Here is a 16264-nt window from a genome sequence, read left to right as displayed (position 1 = left end):
TTGTTTTCGTTTTCGTTCGAAAAATAATTTTCTTGTTACTCTTGGGTTCAGACACTTTGGCGTGGCAGCCTCACTTTGGCCACTTCAATACTTTGTAGATTTTTTATTTTATTATTCTGGTCATTCCCACTCGATTCTATTCATCTGCCCGATGGCATCGGAACAAACAAACGGAATCAAACCCCGTTGTGTCCCAAATCTTCCTCCACGGTTGAATAGAATCTCCTGGCACTGGGCTTCCCCCGACGGAAGCAGGTGTTCTCCTGAGCTCATTGTAACGGAGGACTATATGGAACTCACAATAAAGTGGTTAACAAATGGAATAGACTTAGTAATCAGATAGCGAGCACTGAAACTAATGTTTGTTTTAAGAACTTGAAGGATAAATAATTTTATGGATGGGGATGACGGGTGGTAAGGGACGTGGAACTGCCTGGTGTAGACCTTTTGGTCTCTTGCAGTCCCCTCCATTCTTATGTTCTAACTTCGATCTCGTCTTCCTCAGTGCGTCGAAGAACCCAACGGAGTTCGGCCCTACGCAGCCCACTGCGCTGCCCTGGTGACTCTGATCGCCCTTGGCGTCTGCTGCGGCCCTCTGCTGTGGGACTTGGCCCTCGTCTATCGGGGCTCTCTGGATGCGGTCGTCCTGGCCGCCGTCATCGGAACCATCGCTCACATCTTCAGCTGGATCGTCCTGTGGCTCTTCCTCACCGTCAAGGTACAGTCGCAGGAATGAATTCTGTCTCCAAACACAAGTCTTGCACCATCTGTATGGAGGTGCTTTTATTTTTTATTTGTGACCAGGAACCATGTTATTTCATTCATTTTATCTGCACATGTATTTACTTATTTCGATTATCTATTTGTTCATTTATGTGAATTCGGGGGCAAGGGGGAGGATCAGTTCAACGAAATCTACTCTTGTCTCAAGTTCACCCCCCCCCCCCGCATCCTCCACTCCCTGTGGCCAAATTCCACTTTTACCTAGCGTTTCGCTGTTGCCTCCGACGACACGGGCCCCACCCTCAGAGCAAGTCAATCAATTCTTTAGAGCTCTGTTCTGCTTACGTGGAGAGGTGGGCAGGAGTGGGGCACCAAAGTTTAGTTGATCCCGTATGAAAGGGGTCCCACTGGAATGAATAAATAGATAAATAAGTGAATGAATAAATAAATAAATTAATTAATTAGTAACTAGACAAATCAATAAATGATGAAACAATGAATGAATAGATAAATAAATAGATAAAACTGACAAAGTATCGTACTTACTTTCTACGTACTTTGTGACTTTAATCCTTACTGTTAATATTCGTTCAACTGCTCATATCGATCACTAGCCTTTCAACTTCCTTTTTCGTGTTCTGGTGTCACAAAATAATGTACATACTTCCTTTACCTTGTATACTCCATTACCATTCAGACAAGCACCATAAATACGAACAAAATAGGTTTACTGCAAATGTTCTGTAATATATCAATGCACAGTGTCCGTAGGACACTTGGAAACTACTATTGTCGTGTTTGTATCCGCAGTCGGAGTGGTTGTTCAAACTACGAATCACAGTGGCCAGAGCCTGCGTCTCAGCGGCCAGGTCCATCAAACTCGTTAACGACGTCGAGCTGAACGGGGCGGCGGAGGGGAGCAGCGCCCCCTTGCTCGTTGTGGGCGGCGGGAAGGCCTACGCCATCACCAACACTTCTCACAGGAAAACGATCATGAGCGTCGTGCAGAAGGTAAGAGTTCTTTTTTGTCTGGATTTTATGTTTTGGATATTTATGTCTCCATTTTTATATTTATATTCATATATTCCTACACACACACACACACACACACACACACACACACACACACACACACACACACACACACACACACACACACACACACACACACACACACACACACACACACACACACACACACACACACACACACACACACACACACACACACACACACACATATATATATATATATATATACCGTACATATATCTATATCTATATATTCAGATTTGTATCTATAGTTAATTCATATTTGTATTCATGTTGATATTTATGTATGATTATATTTGATTGTTTTGTGTTTGTGTTTGCCTATCTACACTGTCATTAGAATTAATCTACATCGCTGACTGAATGAGAGACAATTTTGCCAACCCATGTTCAGTTGCCTCACGCCAAAGAAAGTGTGGAAATTAAATGGAATCAGTTCTGTAATGACTTTCATTCACTGCGAACCACAAATGCATTAGTGTGTGTGTGTGTGTGTATGTGTGTGTGTGTGAGTGTGTGTGTGTGTGTGTGTGTGTGTGTGTGTGTGTGTGTGTGTGTGTGTGTGTGCGTGCGCATGTGTGTTTGTGTGTGTGTGTGTGTGTGTGTGTGTTATTCACCACCATGGTCTTGGATCACGTGTTGGACTCGTGATCGACAGCTATTTCCCTCCCGGAAGAGAGCTATGGGTAATGCTGTGACCTTACACGCACACACACACCCAACTCCCCTCCCACGAGAGTTGGAGTAACGACTCGCAGCGCAGCGATACTGAAATTATTTCACCCTTGGGCGGGATTCGAATCCAAGACGCCGTAGTGGCGGCCGGGAACGCTACCACTGCGCCGTCAAGTCGCGTATGCGCGCGCGCGCGCGTGTGTGTGTACATGTGTGTGTGATAGCTGGTATCAGCGCTAAAAAGCGTAGTGTCACCACTTAGCCTCTTCTCCTCACACTTCACCGGAGCACAGTCGTCGTCGATTACCTCATGATCGACGGTCTGGTGTGAGCATAAGCTAGTGTGTGATAGAGAGTGAAGCCGCAGGTACCATTAATCATAAAATACGGGTTGGTACAAAATCCTTTCAATTCCATTTCCCACTATGTTGACGTATGTCCCCTTTGTTTGTAAACAAGTATACAAGGCCCTTGGCACTGACCTTCCTCCCACTGGTTCTCGCCGCAGACGCACGAAGACAAGCGAACGCGAGGCGAAGAAGAAGACATCTACTGGCTTCGACCGAGCAGGACCCACGGCCAAGCTCATGGGCAGACCGCCCCAGCCGCCGCCGCCGCCTCCACCGCCTCCCAAGACCGCCACCGCCACCAGCCCACGTCGCCGAGAAACAAAGTCACCTTTGACGAGAGTGGTATCCTAACCAGCCCAAAGTGAGTCTTGGAGTCCTCTTTTAGGTGTTGTATTAATGTGGGGCTGTTTCTGTATCACTGACTTGCAGTAGTAGGGGGAAGAAAGGAACAGTCGTCGGTTGTCAGATCCCCATATGTGACAATGTAAAGGAAATGCAGTCAAAATTATTTAAGAGATACCTTGGGCACAGTCCGGAGACCAAGTGTCAGACCATCTGGGATGCACCTTTAGATGGAGATGTTGACGGGTTTTGAAGATGTGCGACAGGAAGATGACTCACTCTTTCTCTCTATCTCTCTCTCAATACTATTATTCTTTTGGATCTCGCCCACAGGAAGAGCCGGAACGCCTCGAAGTCACCAAAACCAAAGAAATCGACTTACCAGCGAGCAGCGACACTGAGCGACAGCGACGATGAAGCCGGTGATTACGCCCTTCTTCGAGAAGAGCCTATGCAAATACATCACCTCCAGGAGAACCAAGGTCGCCAAGAACCGCCCGAAGAGGACCCACGCTATGTAGATCGCCAGCAGGTGAAGCTAATTTTTCATTGGTTCTGATATAATGATACAAAGGCTTTTTTCACCCTTACACGGGAGGTAGTCAAAAAACAAAGGCATAAAAACCACTCCCACTCATTCCATCTCCATCACACTCCACTCCACCCTCTTCCCTCCCTCTTATCTTGGCACCTCCTGGATGACGGGTAATCCCTGCATCTCGCCCACTGCCCTGGGTCAGAGGCAGTGTCGCAAGACACAGCACATCCACAGAAGGCCGCTTCATTAAATCGGCGACCCCCCTCTCCGTCCCCTCATACAGAAAAGGAGAAGACATGGAGACGTCCCTTCAGGCTGCGTCAAATTATTTCTCATACATGAACATGAAGGGGTCGACCGAGGATGAGATGGATGGATGGGGTAAAAGGGGCTTTGGGAAAGAGAGGAATGTCTGCTGAGGGAGGACGGGAGAGGACAGAAAATAAGAGTGAATGGAGAATGGTTATATATGGATGATGTTGTGATGCATGAGGTGGAATGGGTGGGGGATGGGGGATCCCCCACCCATTCCACCTCATGCATCACAACATCATCCATATACAACCATTCCCCATTCACTCCTATTTTCTGTCCTCTCCCGTCCTCCCTCAGCAGACATTCCTCTCTTTCCCAAAGCCCCTTTTGCCCCATCCATCCATCTCATCCTCGGTCGACCCCTCATGTTCACTCCTTCCACATCTGCCTTCCACACCTCTTTTACTAGTCTTTCTTCACTCACTCTTTCCATGTGTCCAAACCATCCCAATAATCTTTCATCAACCCTGTCTCCCAAATCCCTTTCCACCCCCGTTCTCCTCCCCACCTCTTTATTTCTCACTCTATCCAGCCCAGCATCAGACACCTCATCTCAAACGTGTTTCTGCCCCATACAGCGCTGTCGGCACAATCACTCCTTCATACAATCTCTTCTTAGCATCCATTCCCAAATGTCTATTTCTCATTACACTTTTTAATCCACCAAGGCATTTACTCGCTTCTCTCAATCTACATTCTACCTCCGCCTCCATTCCTCCCTTTCCTGACACATTCGCACCCAAGTATCTAAAAATATAATGAAAATCGTGATAAAAAAAATGTAACAATCATGATCTTCAAATGGATCAAAACATGGAGTTCGCTGTTGGAGCTTTATATCAAATACATAAAAAGTCCTCTGACCATAGCCAGATGGCCAATTATCAACCAGTGATATAAATGAATGGGGATTTTTTTTATATATAGTCTGTAATAGTGGAGACATTTATTTTCACCTCAAATCATAAACCCGAGTATCAATTGCGACTTGAAGGAAGAAAAAGATCTATAACATGGCTTCTTGCAGATGCTGTCGTACCGACGGGCCATCGAGGAGCGCGCCGCAGCGACATCGAGCCCCAACCCGGCCGGGACCACCGCCGCCGACTACGAAGAGACCGATCGCCTCGACCACGCCAACGCTACCGCCCTTGGCGGGCAGCATCACGATGCCCATGTGAGTTTTCACTCTGTGTCTCTCTCTCTCTTTTTTATGTATGCATAATTAGCCTTTTCGTAGCCCAGTCAAAGCATACCTCGACTGTTGAAGAAAGAGAAAATATTCAAAGGCAGTTTAGTACGGAAGGATTTAATGGAAACCCGACCTTACACTTTTTTTCCCCTCCAGGGTCCGATGACGCCGCCCAGCACACGCAGCAATGACTCCGGGATGCCCCACGAGGAACCTCGTTCTCAGCGAAGTGACTCCATGTCGACCTCGGCCTCTACTTCGTCCAACACGCCGCCAGAGAACTCTGAACGCTCCGGCCACTCAGAGGAGTCCGGGATCCACTCTGGTGCGACAGATATCTCGAGCAGGAACAGGTAATTGACTCTAACGCTCCTTCTGTGGCAACAGGGTCCACTTTTAATCCTGTATCCGATCCAGAGTCCTTGGAGGATCCTCTGGGGAGCCACAGAGTTTCAAAAGGGAGGGTCACAAACCTCCAAAGATACAGCATTCCTGGAGAGGAGCTAACCATCTAACCAGCATTCAGAATGGCTTCCACGCTCTTATCTCCACCAAGAGGTGCGGCCACAAGGGGCCAGTACCTTGTCTCTGGAATAGGGAAAGGGTATTCTGTTATCTAATGAGGTTTGACCTTCCTGCCCTTTATATGATAATTAATAGTGTAACATAAGAGTGATAAATGCAAATTTTCACTAAAATTATTATAGCTTAGTGTAACACATGTTTACTAATTCAGGGTGAGAGTATAGTTTATTCGTTGTTTGCTGTTGTAAGCAGGAACTTATCTTTAATCATATTTCTAATCCCCCAGATCCAACAGCGTGGATGATCTGACTCAGCTTCCCCCAGACCCGAACCTCCTGCTTCTACAACCACGATCAATGTCCTTACAACGACCTCCGTCATGCACACCCTCCCAGCCCCAGATACAGCCACAGATACTGCCACATCAGATGCATCCATTACAGCAGCAGTCACAGGGTGGGAATAGTGGTACCTACGGGTACTGTCGCCTGCCTGGGTCTACATCTCCTGCTCAGATCATCTATCCGGCCGCTGAGTCAACACTGGTGATTCGCCGCCAGCGCAATTTGACACAGGAAATCAAGCCGCCAGTAGACCCCATCTACGGCACGAGACCTCTGACTTCATTCACAGACCCCAGCAACACCGACGCCAAGAAGAAGAACACAAATGAAGAACTGATGGTCGAGCAACAGAACACCTTCAACAGCAGCCAGTCTTCAGGGTCCAGCGGTTACCACAGCGGCAGTGTCAATGGCAGCAGTGCCAGCAACAGCTCGAGCAACTCTCCTGTGCCACCAACCATCGTGGCAGCCCCACAGACAGCCCAGTCCATTTATGGGCAGAAAATCGCCCACGGGCACAACGGAATCTATGGGCAGACGTCGCAGGGAGCACCTCGCATCATCGCACAGGGACCGCACAGCCCCTACGGCCGCACAACCAGTTCGAGCGGGATCTACGGCCACAGTAAACTTCCCCAGGCTCCCCAGATCCCACTGCCGCCCATCCCACAAGGCTCAGTGCCTCCTCCTTTGGAATTACAACACGACATCTACGGCCGAACTGGAGTAGGCCATGGGGTTTACGGACACCTCAACGATCCATCGACGAGTATCTACGGGCACTCAAGGGGTCTTCCCGTGGGCAGGTCCTCAAGTCTCCGGATGACGAGTGGAGCTGTGCCCAAGTACAACCGCCACAACACCCTCCCCCACCTCCTGCCACGTGAGTCCAACTACAACACGAATGTGTAAAGCGAAAAAAGAAATCCCTGAAACTGTGGAAGACTTACAAAAGACTACAGACCTTAAGTACAGTAATGTGGGCATAAAGGTATATTGAGTGGAACATTTGGGTCATGTATACTGAGGTCATGTCCACTGCCTAGCCATAGCATGACTAGCATTCATTCATTTGAATAAAATTTTGTGTCTCGTTTCCAGTAGTAGACAAGACTCTTCCATCTCCCCCCCAGACTAAAATGTTTGTTTGTATTGTGAAAATGTGAAACATTTACTTTGGGATTCAGGTTGAGTTGGTAATGGTGAGGTGCACAGGAATACCTGTTTAAAAAAAACGAGAACGAAAGCAAAAATTCGTTAGTACATGTTTGAAAACTCTTGTACCAAAGCAAAACACTGGATGGATTTTACAAGGATCTGCATGTCATTTCTTGAGTGAAAGCAGTGGCAAGTGAAGTGAAGTGATGGTGAGTCTTGCATCACCATGCTGAAGGCTACACATATCCTTGTCCGTGTCGTGTACATGTTCATACAATGCTGGAATCATGATGTCATGCAAGTTGCATGTGACGTTGTCATTCCACTGCTTATATCATAATGTAATGTCTTATGCCACGTAGTATTATTCAGAACATATGAGGAGATGCACAGAAAAAATCAGAAAGTGAATGGTTATTTTTTTCTATTTAAAAAGAAAAGAAAATTAAAAATAATTTGTGATATTTGGTTACTTGTATACAAAGAAATTTAAAGAAGTCATTAGTAATTTCTACAGAATCCAAAGGAATAATTCGGTGATTCCATAGATAAGCTACTGTATCTGTAATTGAAAGAAGTGAACTTGCTACTGTGCATAAGTAAACAGAAATATGAAAAAGTTTATTTCACACAATAATCAGGTGATATTGGTGACTATAAATAACCATATCTTGATATATGTTTTAAAGATATTGTGTATTAGTTGGCCATTAAGTTTTAGCTTCTCTGAAGAACCCTTCCCACCCCTTTGAGCAATTGGGCTCCAACAGCAAGCATATGATGTTGATTGGAGACAAAAGTGAATGAATACTCAGTTATAGTAAAGGTCTTTGGACACACAGTTCTAAAGGTAAAATTTGGTAATAGTGTTGTTTTTATTAAATGTTTATATATTGATTATGGTGCAATGCCTTTCTATTGTTTGGAAGGTGCCAGTAAGGCTACCAAGAGTATATTTCAAGGGTTTCATACATATGTTCAAATGTACATTTCAAAGATAATGGACAGAGGGATGATTTCAATGACCTTGTGTTGCTCAGTGAATGATATCACTGGCCAACATTTGGAAGCGTGCATGTGTGTGTGTGCGTGCGTGTGTGTGTGTGTGTGCAAGCATGCATGTGCATGCACCTGTCTGATGTTTGTGCAAGCACATGCACCTGGCAAACTAAAAGAATGAAAAAAATACAAAATGTTAGGCTTTTATGTCCTATCGCAACTTTTCCTTTTTAAGAAGGCACCAGTCTTCAGGAAAGGGATGTATCCAGTTTTAATCAGTTTTTATATATTATATACATATATCTCAAAAAATAAATAAAATCAGTGCTGGGAAGCATGTGAATGAAATGGAAGGTAGACTGCAGTGCAGTACCCACTGAGCCATTGCACAAAAAGCACAGGAAACACTCTACATTACTATTGTGCCAAATATACTTTGGTTCACTGGGTCTGAGAAAAATGAGACTCACTTTATGGCAACATCTGCTGGTGTTACCCATATTAAGGGGTGTTGAATGCAAAAATTTTATGCAGTCAATATTTTAGGAGCTTTAGTGTCATCACTACAGACCAGAGTTGGAGACTTTTAATTTCTATTACAACCTCCTTAAACCTCTCCCGTACCATTTCCGTGACCCCTGCTCTTTGGTGCAATTGTCCTCAAGGATAGAAACACTATATCGCTGACAATAAAGAAAAAGAACAAAAACTCAAGATGTTACCATATAAATGAGTCTTGGTTTTTCTCATTCCCACTGAAACTCCGTATGATCACCCCTTTCAGTACTGGGATACAGTGTATAGATGCTGTGACAAATTTCTGATGAATTTATTAAGTTAAAGGCTGTAACCCAACCTGAATGGGATCCTGTTCTAGCTTGAGATTAGAACCCTTTACTTGAATAAAATTGGTCAACATTTACCACAGCAAAATATGTATTGTACACCACAGTATGCGGGTACATTACTGAAAACATTTCATACCATTTCTTTTCTAATTGTCATTGTTGTTGTGTACAGTGTTTATTGGCCACATGATTTTATCACATTTTCTTTTCCAAGTAATCTTCAAAGATACCCACACCAAGCAAGCATCGGTTGGTGCACTTACATTGAAAGAAATAGAATTCTATAGTTAATGTATGTGAGGCTAATAATTGGTTAGGAAATGTGATCAGAAGTTAAAATGTTTATGAAATTGATCTCACTACGCTAAGCTCTTCAGTTTGCTCACCTCCTTAATCATAAAACAGGGGAGGTTCCCTCAGCTGAATAAGATAATCTGGTATATATATATATATATATATATATATATATATATATATATATATATATATATATATATACGTAAATACATACATATGTACATGGTGGCTGAGTCAAAGCACACTGCCCATTTTCTATACATATATAATGCATCTTCCCCTCACAGCACCTCGTGAAGGTTCATACTGATCCCCTGACATGCCAGTGACAAGTATGAAATATATAAATTCAGAATGCTGTCACTTGTATGTCAGTTACCATATTTGCTGGCGCCAAAGATTTTTTTTTAACAAGTCTTGAAATTTCACCATATGTCTCTAAGAACAATGGGTTTTTCGTAGGCCTATACTGACTCCTGTGGTAGGCTATCCATTCTAGGCAGTAAACTGAAAGTTTAGAATTGTAAAACGAAGAATAGGTCGTCATCGACTGACGACCTACTCGACTTACGTCCATCCGGACTTACGATCGAAATAACTGAAATAAAAAAGTATTATTGTGTGCCTTTCGCACAGCCTAGCAACGCGGTCATCTTATTCACACACACACACACACACACACACACACACACACACACACACACACACACACACACACACACACACACACCTCGCATCTTGCTCAAATTCACATAATAGCTATCTACAGAACTGTGGCATTCACATTTCCCTGTTGTTATGAGCCGCGTGTTATTTTCGACTGTATTTTCACACGAAGTGCCCAAAATTTCCAGGCAGTTGGTCGTGTCCTTGTGTTGTTTGCTGCCTTTACACCACGACGGAAAAATTGACGCACAGTTTCAATATTATATCCATTTAAACGATAAGAAATATCGTAGATAATTTATTGTTAACTTGTTTTTGTTTATCCATTTTCTGTATTTTCATATTTTCATTTTGAATTCTGTTTGCTTTATTTATTTATTTTATTCTATATATTTATTTTAATACAGTATGTATAATTTTATTTCATTTCTTATCGTATTATATTTAATTTAATTTTGTTTTATTTATCTTAATTTAATTTTGTTTTATTTTAACTTATTACATTTTACTCGTATTTCAAATTATTTTGTTTTATTTAATTTTAATCTATATATTTAGTTGTTTTTACGTATATTACATATAGAGGTAAAATAGGCAATACTTACGAATCTCACGTTCAGTAGTTTCATGAATCCGTGTTGTCGCTTTTAACAATACATATTCGTGTCGTCTGTTTTTAACAATACATCTTCGAAAACGCTCCAGAGTATCAGAGATAGCATGGCTTGATCTTTTAACATTTGTTACTCAATGAAAATTCATATGAAAGTTAGGAAAGAGAAACATCTGAAAGTATTATTACTATTATCATTATCATCATCATCATTATCATAATTGTTTTTGTCATTAATATTATTATTTTATTATTATTATTATTATTATTATTATTATTATTATTATTATTATTATTGTTGTTGTTATTATTATTATTCAAAATTGACACAAAAACTGTAGTGCTTTAAAGACGCCGGCAAATACTAACCTTTTCACTACATCCTACTTTATTTTCCATCTGGCTGCCCCCAGAAGGTTATATTCAGCTGAGAGGAAACCCTTTCCAATGTGGAAGAATGAAAGATTTCGTTTTCACTATGGTGGTTCACTTTACAGGTTTTATTTTGGCAAAGGTTAGGTGATTGTGTTACGTAGAGGTGCAACCCTTACGTAAGTGGAATGTTGACTGCGATCCCATTCAGGCGTAGGTCAACCCTTTTGCTGAATAAAATACTTGGTATTTGTTGATAAATTTGTAAAGGTCACCATGATTGGGAAAGATATGTAGATAGATATTAGAAGAAAAAAAATAATGATTTAGGATTGAGTAAACGCAATTCTTATGAAGACAAAAATGTCAAATTTTTATATCTTCAAAATGATCGAGTTTTATAATTAACACATTTCATATCACTAATTTATGGAAACAAAATTGCATGTACAGTGTCCTGATCCTATTAACCCCTGTCTTATGAGGTGCAACCCTCAACTGAAAAAATAAAATAAAATAGAATGAAATAAAAGTCTGTTTAAGGTATCACTGGTACAATCGCAACAGCTTTGTGTTGTCTGGTAATAAAACAAAATTTGTAAAAAGAGTGACGAGTAAAGAAGTCAGAGGTTCATTTAGTATTTTAATTCGACTTGTAACAAATGCCCATTTCAAATGAAATTGAAAAAAGGTCAGTCTATGCCTAGTCTTCTCTCTAATTTCCTTTCTTTCCTGGGAACTTCCAGTATTTTGATTCTAGTATCTTGCTACTTTTCTAGTGTTCCCTGACAACTTTTGCCTAAGCACCTCACTTTTTCATCTAATCAGCCTTTACACTCGGATCAAAGTAATATCTACCAACTGTAAAATCAGTGATGGCTTCCAGTGACTCGAGTTATTTTAGTCATTGAAAAACCCCATTGTACACTCTAGGCATATGATATCCTTCAGACTATGACCATAGTAACAGACCTACAGACAACAGTGAAGACTTCCTGGTACTAATTGAAAAAAAAAGTCTTCAAGTCTTCTAGGATCAGCCTCAAGTCAGGAATCGGTGTAAATGTGTTTCCTGTTCTCTTTTTTTGTACAAAATTGGATAACTTGAACTTATTTTTGTAATAATTCCATAAAATTATGAAATAAAAAAGTATTAATTCATTATTGATTGTGCCTGTACAATATGTACGCTTAATGCCAAAATGTTTTCATGCTAGTGTATTTTTCATTGTTTTGTATAACATAATGTTTATCATAATTTTCATTTTGCCTGTAAATAAACTGAAATAAAGGATGATGTATGAGTAGTAACTAGTTTTCAGGAACCTTTATAACAAACATGGTTATTCCAAGAAATGCTAAATTAAAAATGACAAAAAAGAAAAGAATAAACAAATAGATAAATAGAAAAATAAAAAAAATAGGGGAGTGGCACTGTTTCCAAGACATCTGTTTACAATGAGACCCTTAAAACATGCAGGTACTGTGTTTACTGACCATTTCTATCCAGTTATAATTAACTGTACAATGAGTTGTATGAGACTATTATCGCTGGCAAGCCAATGTATTACAAGTCCTAGTACTTTTCTGCATAACGAAACAGTGCGCATAAACCAGTTCTAGTTGTCGGGCCCTGTTCTAGAAGTTCTGTCTCACCTCATTGCCTTCAATCTGGATTATATGGCAGGATACAGGGATTACCCTTAATCTACTCGTGCACTAGTGGCATAATCGAATGTGTGATGGTCTCGCTTTCACTTAGTTGTGGGCTCGAATCCCGCACCCCTCTCCGGTTTCCAAGAGCACAGTGCAAAGGTGACGGTTTTTGACACAGCTACGCGCCACTTGGCGTGGGGTCCTCACAACCACACCTTATCCACAAGATGATGAAATAGAAGAGCCATTGCTCAGGTTTTAATGTGTATATGATATTGTAAGAAGTGTATATTGTGAGAGCTGGCAACTGCGAGCCACGCTCGGTAGATCAGCCACAAGGCGCGGCGTCAGTGTGCCGCAGGTCTCTGTGCCGTACTAAAGTTATCGAAGTATAAAAGACGGCCGACGTCTTTTCTGTCACCCCAGCTACTAGGTCTTCCAGCAACGCTCTCTATCTCCAGCAGACATCATCCCCAGAACCCAGCCAGGTAGGTGGCAGGTTGCTGGGCACAAGGACGTGTCTGTAGGGCCCAATCGTAGGCAAGTCTCTGGCAGACAGCATTTTGGACTTTGGTCTATACAGGCTACAATTGTGCCCTAAGTGAAAACCAAGCGAAATCCGCAGGAGGTCCCATGGCCCTCGGCCTATGGTCAAGAGGGTGACCAAATAAGCAAGTTGCCAAAAATTACTAAACCTCCCTCCACCCCCCACCCTAGGTAGCTGTCATGTCGTTGAGCACAAGGGCGTGTATGTGGGGCACGGTCAAAATTGCATCGCCGGTCTGTTGAGTCTCCGGCCGGATTTTTAGATTTCTGCATCTCTAAGTGAAACCTGCAGTAGGCCTCATGGGTGGCCAGTTAAAACGTCCTCGGGTTCGGGCGACCAAAACGTCCTCGCATCAAACTGTTCTCGGTCTAATTGTGGACGACGGTCTAATTATGGGGCCGCCTCATCTCACACATGCCATGGTCTCATGTATGTCATGACACTGCCTGGAATGGATGGTACTGAATGGATACCCTCGCCATGCCCTTCCCGTAGCTACCTGTCGAGCCTGAAGATATTAATTGGTTAAGAAATACCAAATGTATACATTATTCTATATTGTTTTATTGATGTACACATACTGCCATTGCAAAATGTACCCGATATTAATAATTGTGAAAAATTATGTATAAAGTAGAGTTGTTGATATTTTTTTTAATAAAGACGCAGGTGCGACCTGACGAACATTGTGATGTGCAAAAAATGTGCTAATTTTTGTGTTTTTATTGTTTTGTATACTCGATTTTTATTCTGAATACGATTTTTATAAACATTGTAAAATCAAATGTATCCCCTATTCGATATGTTATTGTTTGACCTCCATGCTTGCCTATTGAAACACATCGGCCAAGTTTCCCACTCGGAAACGGAAAAGCGAGGACGTTATGACCCCAGGACGTTTTTGCAGACCTGAAGACGTTTTCACCCGAGAACGTTTTCGACCGAGGACGTTCTCACCGGTAACCGGCCTCGTGGCCCGCGGCCTGTCTTTACCTACTTGTATTTTATCTAGTTGTAGCATACAAGTTAATGGTTATGTTTGGCTGTACTATTCTTTCATCAAAAATATTCCATGATTCTGTATAGAAATTTTACGTCTTTCAAACATGTAAATATATTTCATCTCGTGGACTCATGTTTTCTTTTGTTTTCACACCAAGTACGTCCACATCTTTCATAGGTTTAAACACTTTTCAGACCACCTTTCTTTTCTCTCATCTGACAGTGGAAAACCCAAACTATTCATTTTCTCTTTATATGATTTATCAGCAAGATCTGGAATAGTTTAATATGTTTTTTATATAAAGTTTGCCTTTCTGAAGTTATATATTCCCTAGCTCTATGACTTACAGTTCTGGATTCCCTTCAGTCAAATGGAACTCCAATACTACCTGGTCACTATTCCCCGTAGGACGTAAGTAGACTAAGGAATCTACAACATATTTTTCTTTATCCAACAGCAAATTCAGCCTGGCTGTTTTTCCTCCCCTTATCTTCGAGGGTTCTGTGATCCATTGTGTCATTCCATTGCTATGCTTAGCAGGATGTTACCCCGTGATGCTACACATCTCGCTGCTTCTCAGTCTTCCCAACTTACCTCTCTGTGATTGAAGTCACCTGATAATACCACATTGTCACTCTTTTTTACTGTTTATTTGAACTGTGTATCTATCTCTAATAATATATCTTGGCAAACGTCACTCCACGCCCTTGTCTTAGGGGGTACACATCTGTAAAATCTCTTTGAGCTTTCCCTTCCATTGCCACTTTCATATATATCAATTCAGTCTTTCCTTCTTTCAGTATCACCTCAACCACCTTTTAAGTTCTTCACTGCCACCATTACATCTACCTATCTATCGCCTCTCCCCCCTCTTCATATGTCACAAACCCTCTCACCTGAACTGATATATATTTCTTTCCAATTTAGTCTAGGGAATACATAAATTTCTTTAGTGTTTTGAGTTTGAATGTGTATATGAGTGGATATCTATTATGTGGTACGAGCGGTAGGTTATTGTATATGTTGGAGTAGAATGTTGCTTGTGTTTTCTTTTTCAAATGGAGAGCATATGGGAAACTATTATAAACGACACGGCTTCCCACATGCTCCTAGGGACGGCCTTTACATCTCGTTGGCCTATGAAGGACCGGAGCTCCTCGGTCATCCTCTTCAGCTTGTCCAGCGAGTGCATGAATGAAAACGTCCTATATTCATACATACACACACACACACACACACACACACACACACACACACACACACACACACACACACACACACACACATATATATATATATATATATATATATATGTGTGTGTGTGTGTGTTTATTTACCTAGTTGTATTTTACGGGAAGGGGAGCTATGCTCGTGGTATCCCGTCTTCATATCTGATTCTTGTGTGTGTGTGTGTGTGTGTGTGTGTGTGTGTGTGTGTGTGTGTGTGTGTGTAATTGGAATTGTCATTGCATCATTGGTGTTATCATTGTCATTGTTATTACCATTCCTTTACCTTTCGTGAAGGACGGAATATACATTAGAAAAAAGAAATAAAGTAACCTAAACAAGTGGCGAGCCTGAGCTAGCAGTGAGTTAGTGAGGGCAGTAGATAAGTCCTTAAAACACAGGTTAAGAGGCAGGCAGGGCCAAGAAAGAGTCCAACATCAACAGTTGAATTGCACCGAATTACGTACAAGCGGTTTTATTCAGCTGTGGGAAGCCCCGCGCCCCTTATGATGGATGACGTCCCTCCTGAAGTGTTTCTGGACGCCTTTGTGATGGCCTGTGGCCTGAGGCACGGCCCTCTCCCCTCTGGACCTGAGTAGTGTTCTTGCAGGTTTGCTTGTGATTTCCTGAGATGTGGCTCTTTTCACTCTGGACCCGTGTCATGTCCCCGAGGGTGTTTGTAATGTCCCATGGGATGGCATTGTCCCTGGAATTCCTTGTGAAAGCTAAGAGGGGAACTTCGTTTCCTTTGAGCCAGCGCAGATATATATATATATATATATATATATATATATATATATATATATATATATATATATATA

General features: G+C 42.0%; 1 protein-coding gene across 1 annotated transcript in view; it reads left to right on the top strand.

The window, feature by feature from the left end:
* LOC143021508 (uncharacterized) overlaps nt 1-12317 on the top strand; it is a 360858-nt gene extending 348541 nt beyond the window's left edge. The window contains exons 8-14 of the mRNA XM_076179082.1: nt 506-718; nt 1534-1734; nt 2960-3162; nt 3477-3675; nt 5024-5173; nt 5345-5541; nt 6000-12317. Coding sequence (XP_076035197.1) covers nt 506-718; nt 1534-1734; nt 2960-3162; nt 3477-3675; nt 5024-5173; nt 5345-5541; nt 6000-6969 — 2133 coding nt within the window. The 3' untranslated portion in view covers nt 6970-12317. The remainder of the gene's footprint in view (nt 1-505; nt 719-1533; nt 1735-2959; nt 3163-3476; nt 3676-5023; nt 5174-5344; nt 5542-5999) is intronic.
* Nucleotides 12318-16264: the final 3947 nt, after the last annotated feature.

The sequence above is a fragment of the Oratosquilla oratoria genome, chromosome 42 (assembly GCF_046742065.1).
Source record: "Oratosquilla oratoria isolate Oo_2021 chromosome 42, ASM4674206v1, whole genome shotgun sequence".
NCBI classification, from domain to species: domain Eukaryota; kingdom Metazoa; phylum Arthropoda; class Malacostraca; order Stomatopoda; family Squillidae; genus Oratosquilla; species Oratosquilla oratoria.
The sequence above is the reverse complement of the archived record's forward strand: the minus strand, read 5'-3'. Positions and strand labels throughout refer to the sequence as shown.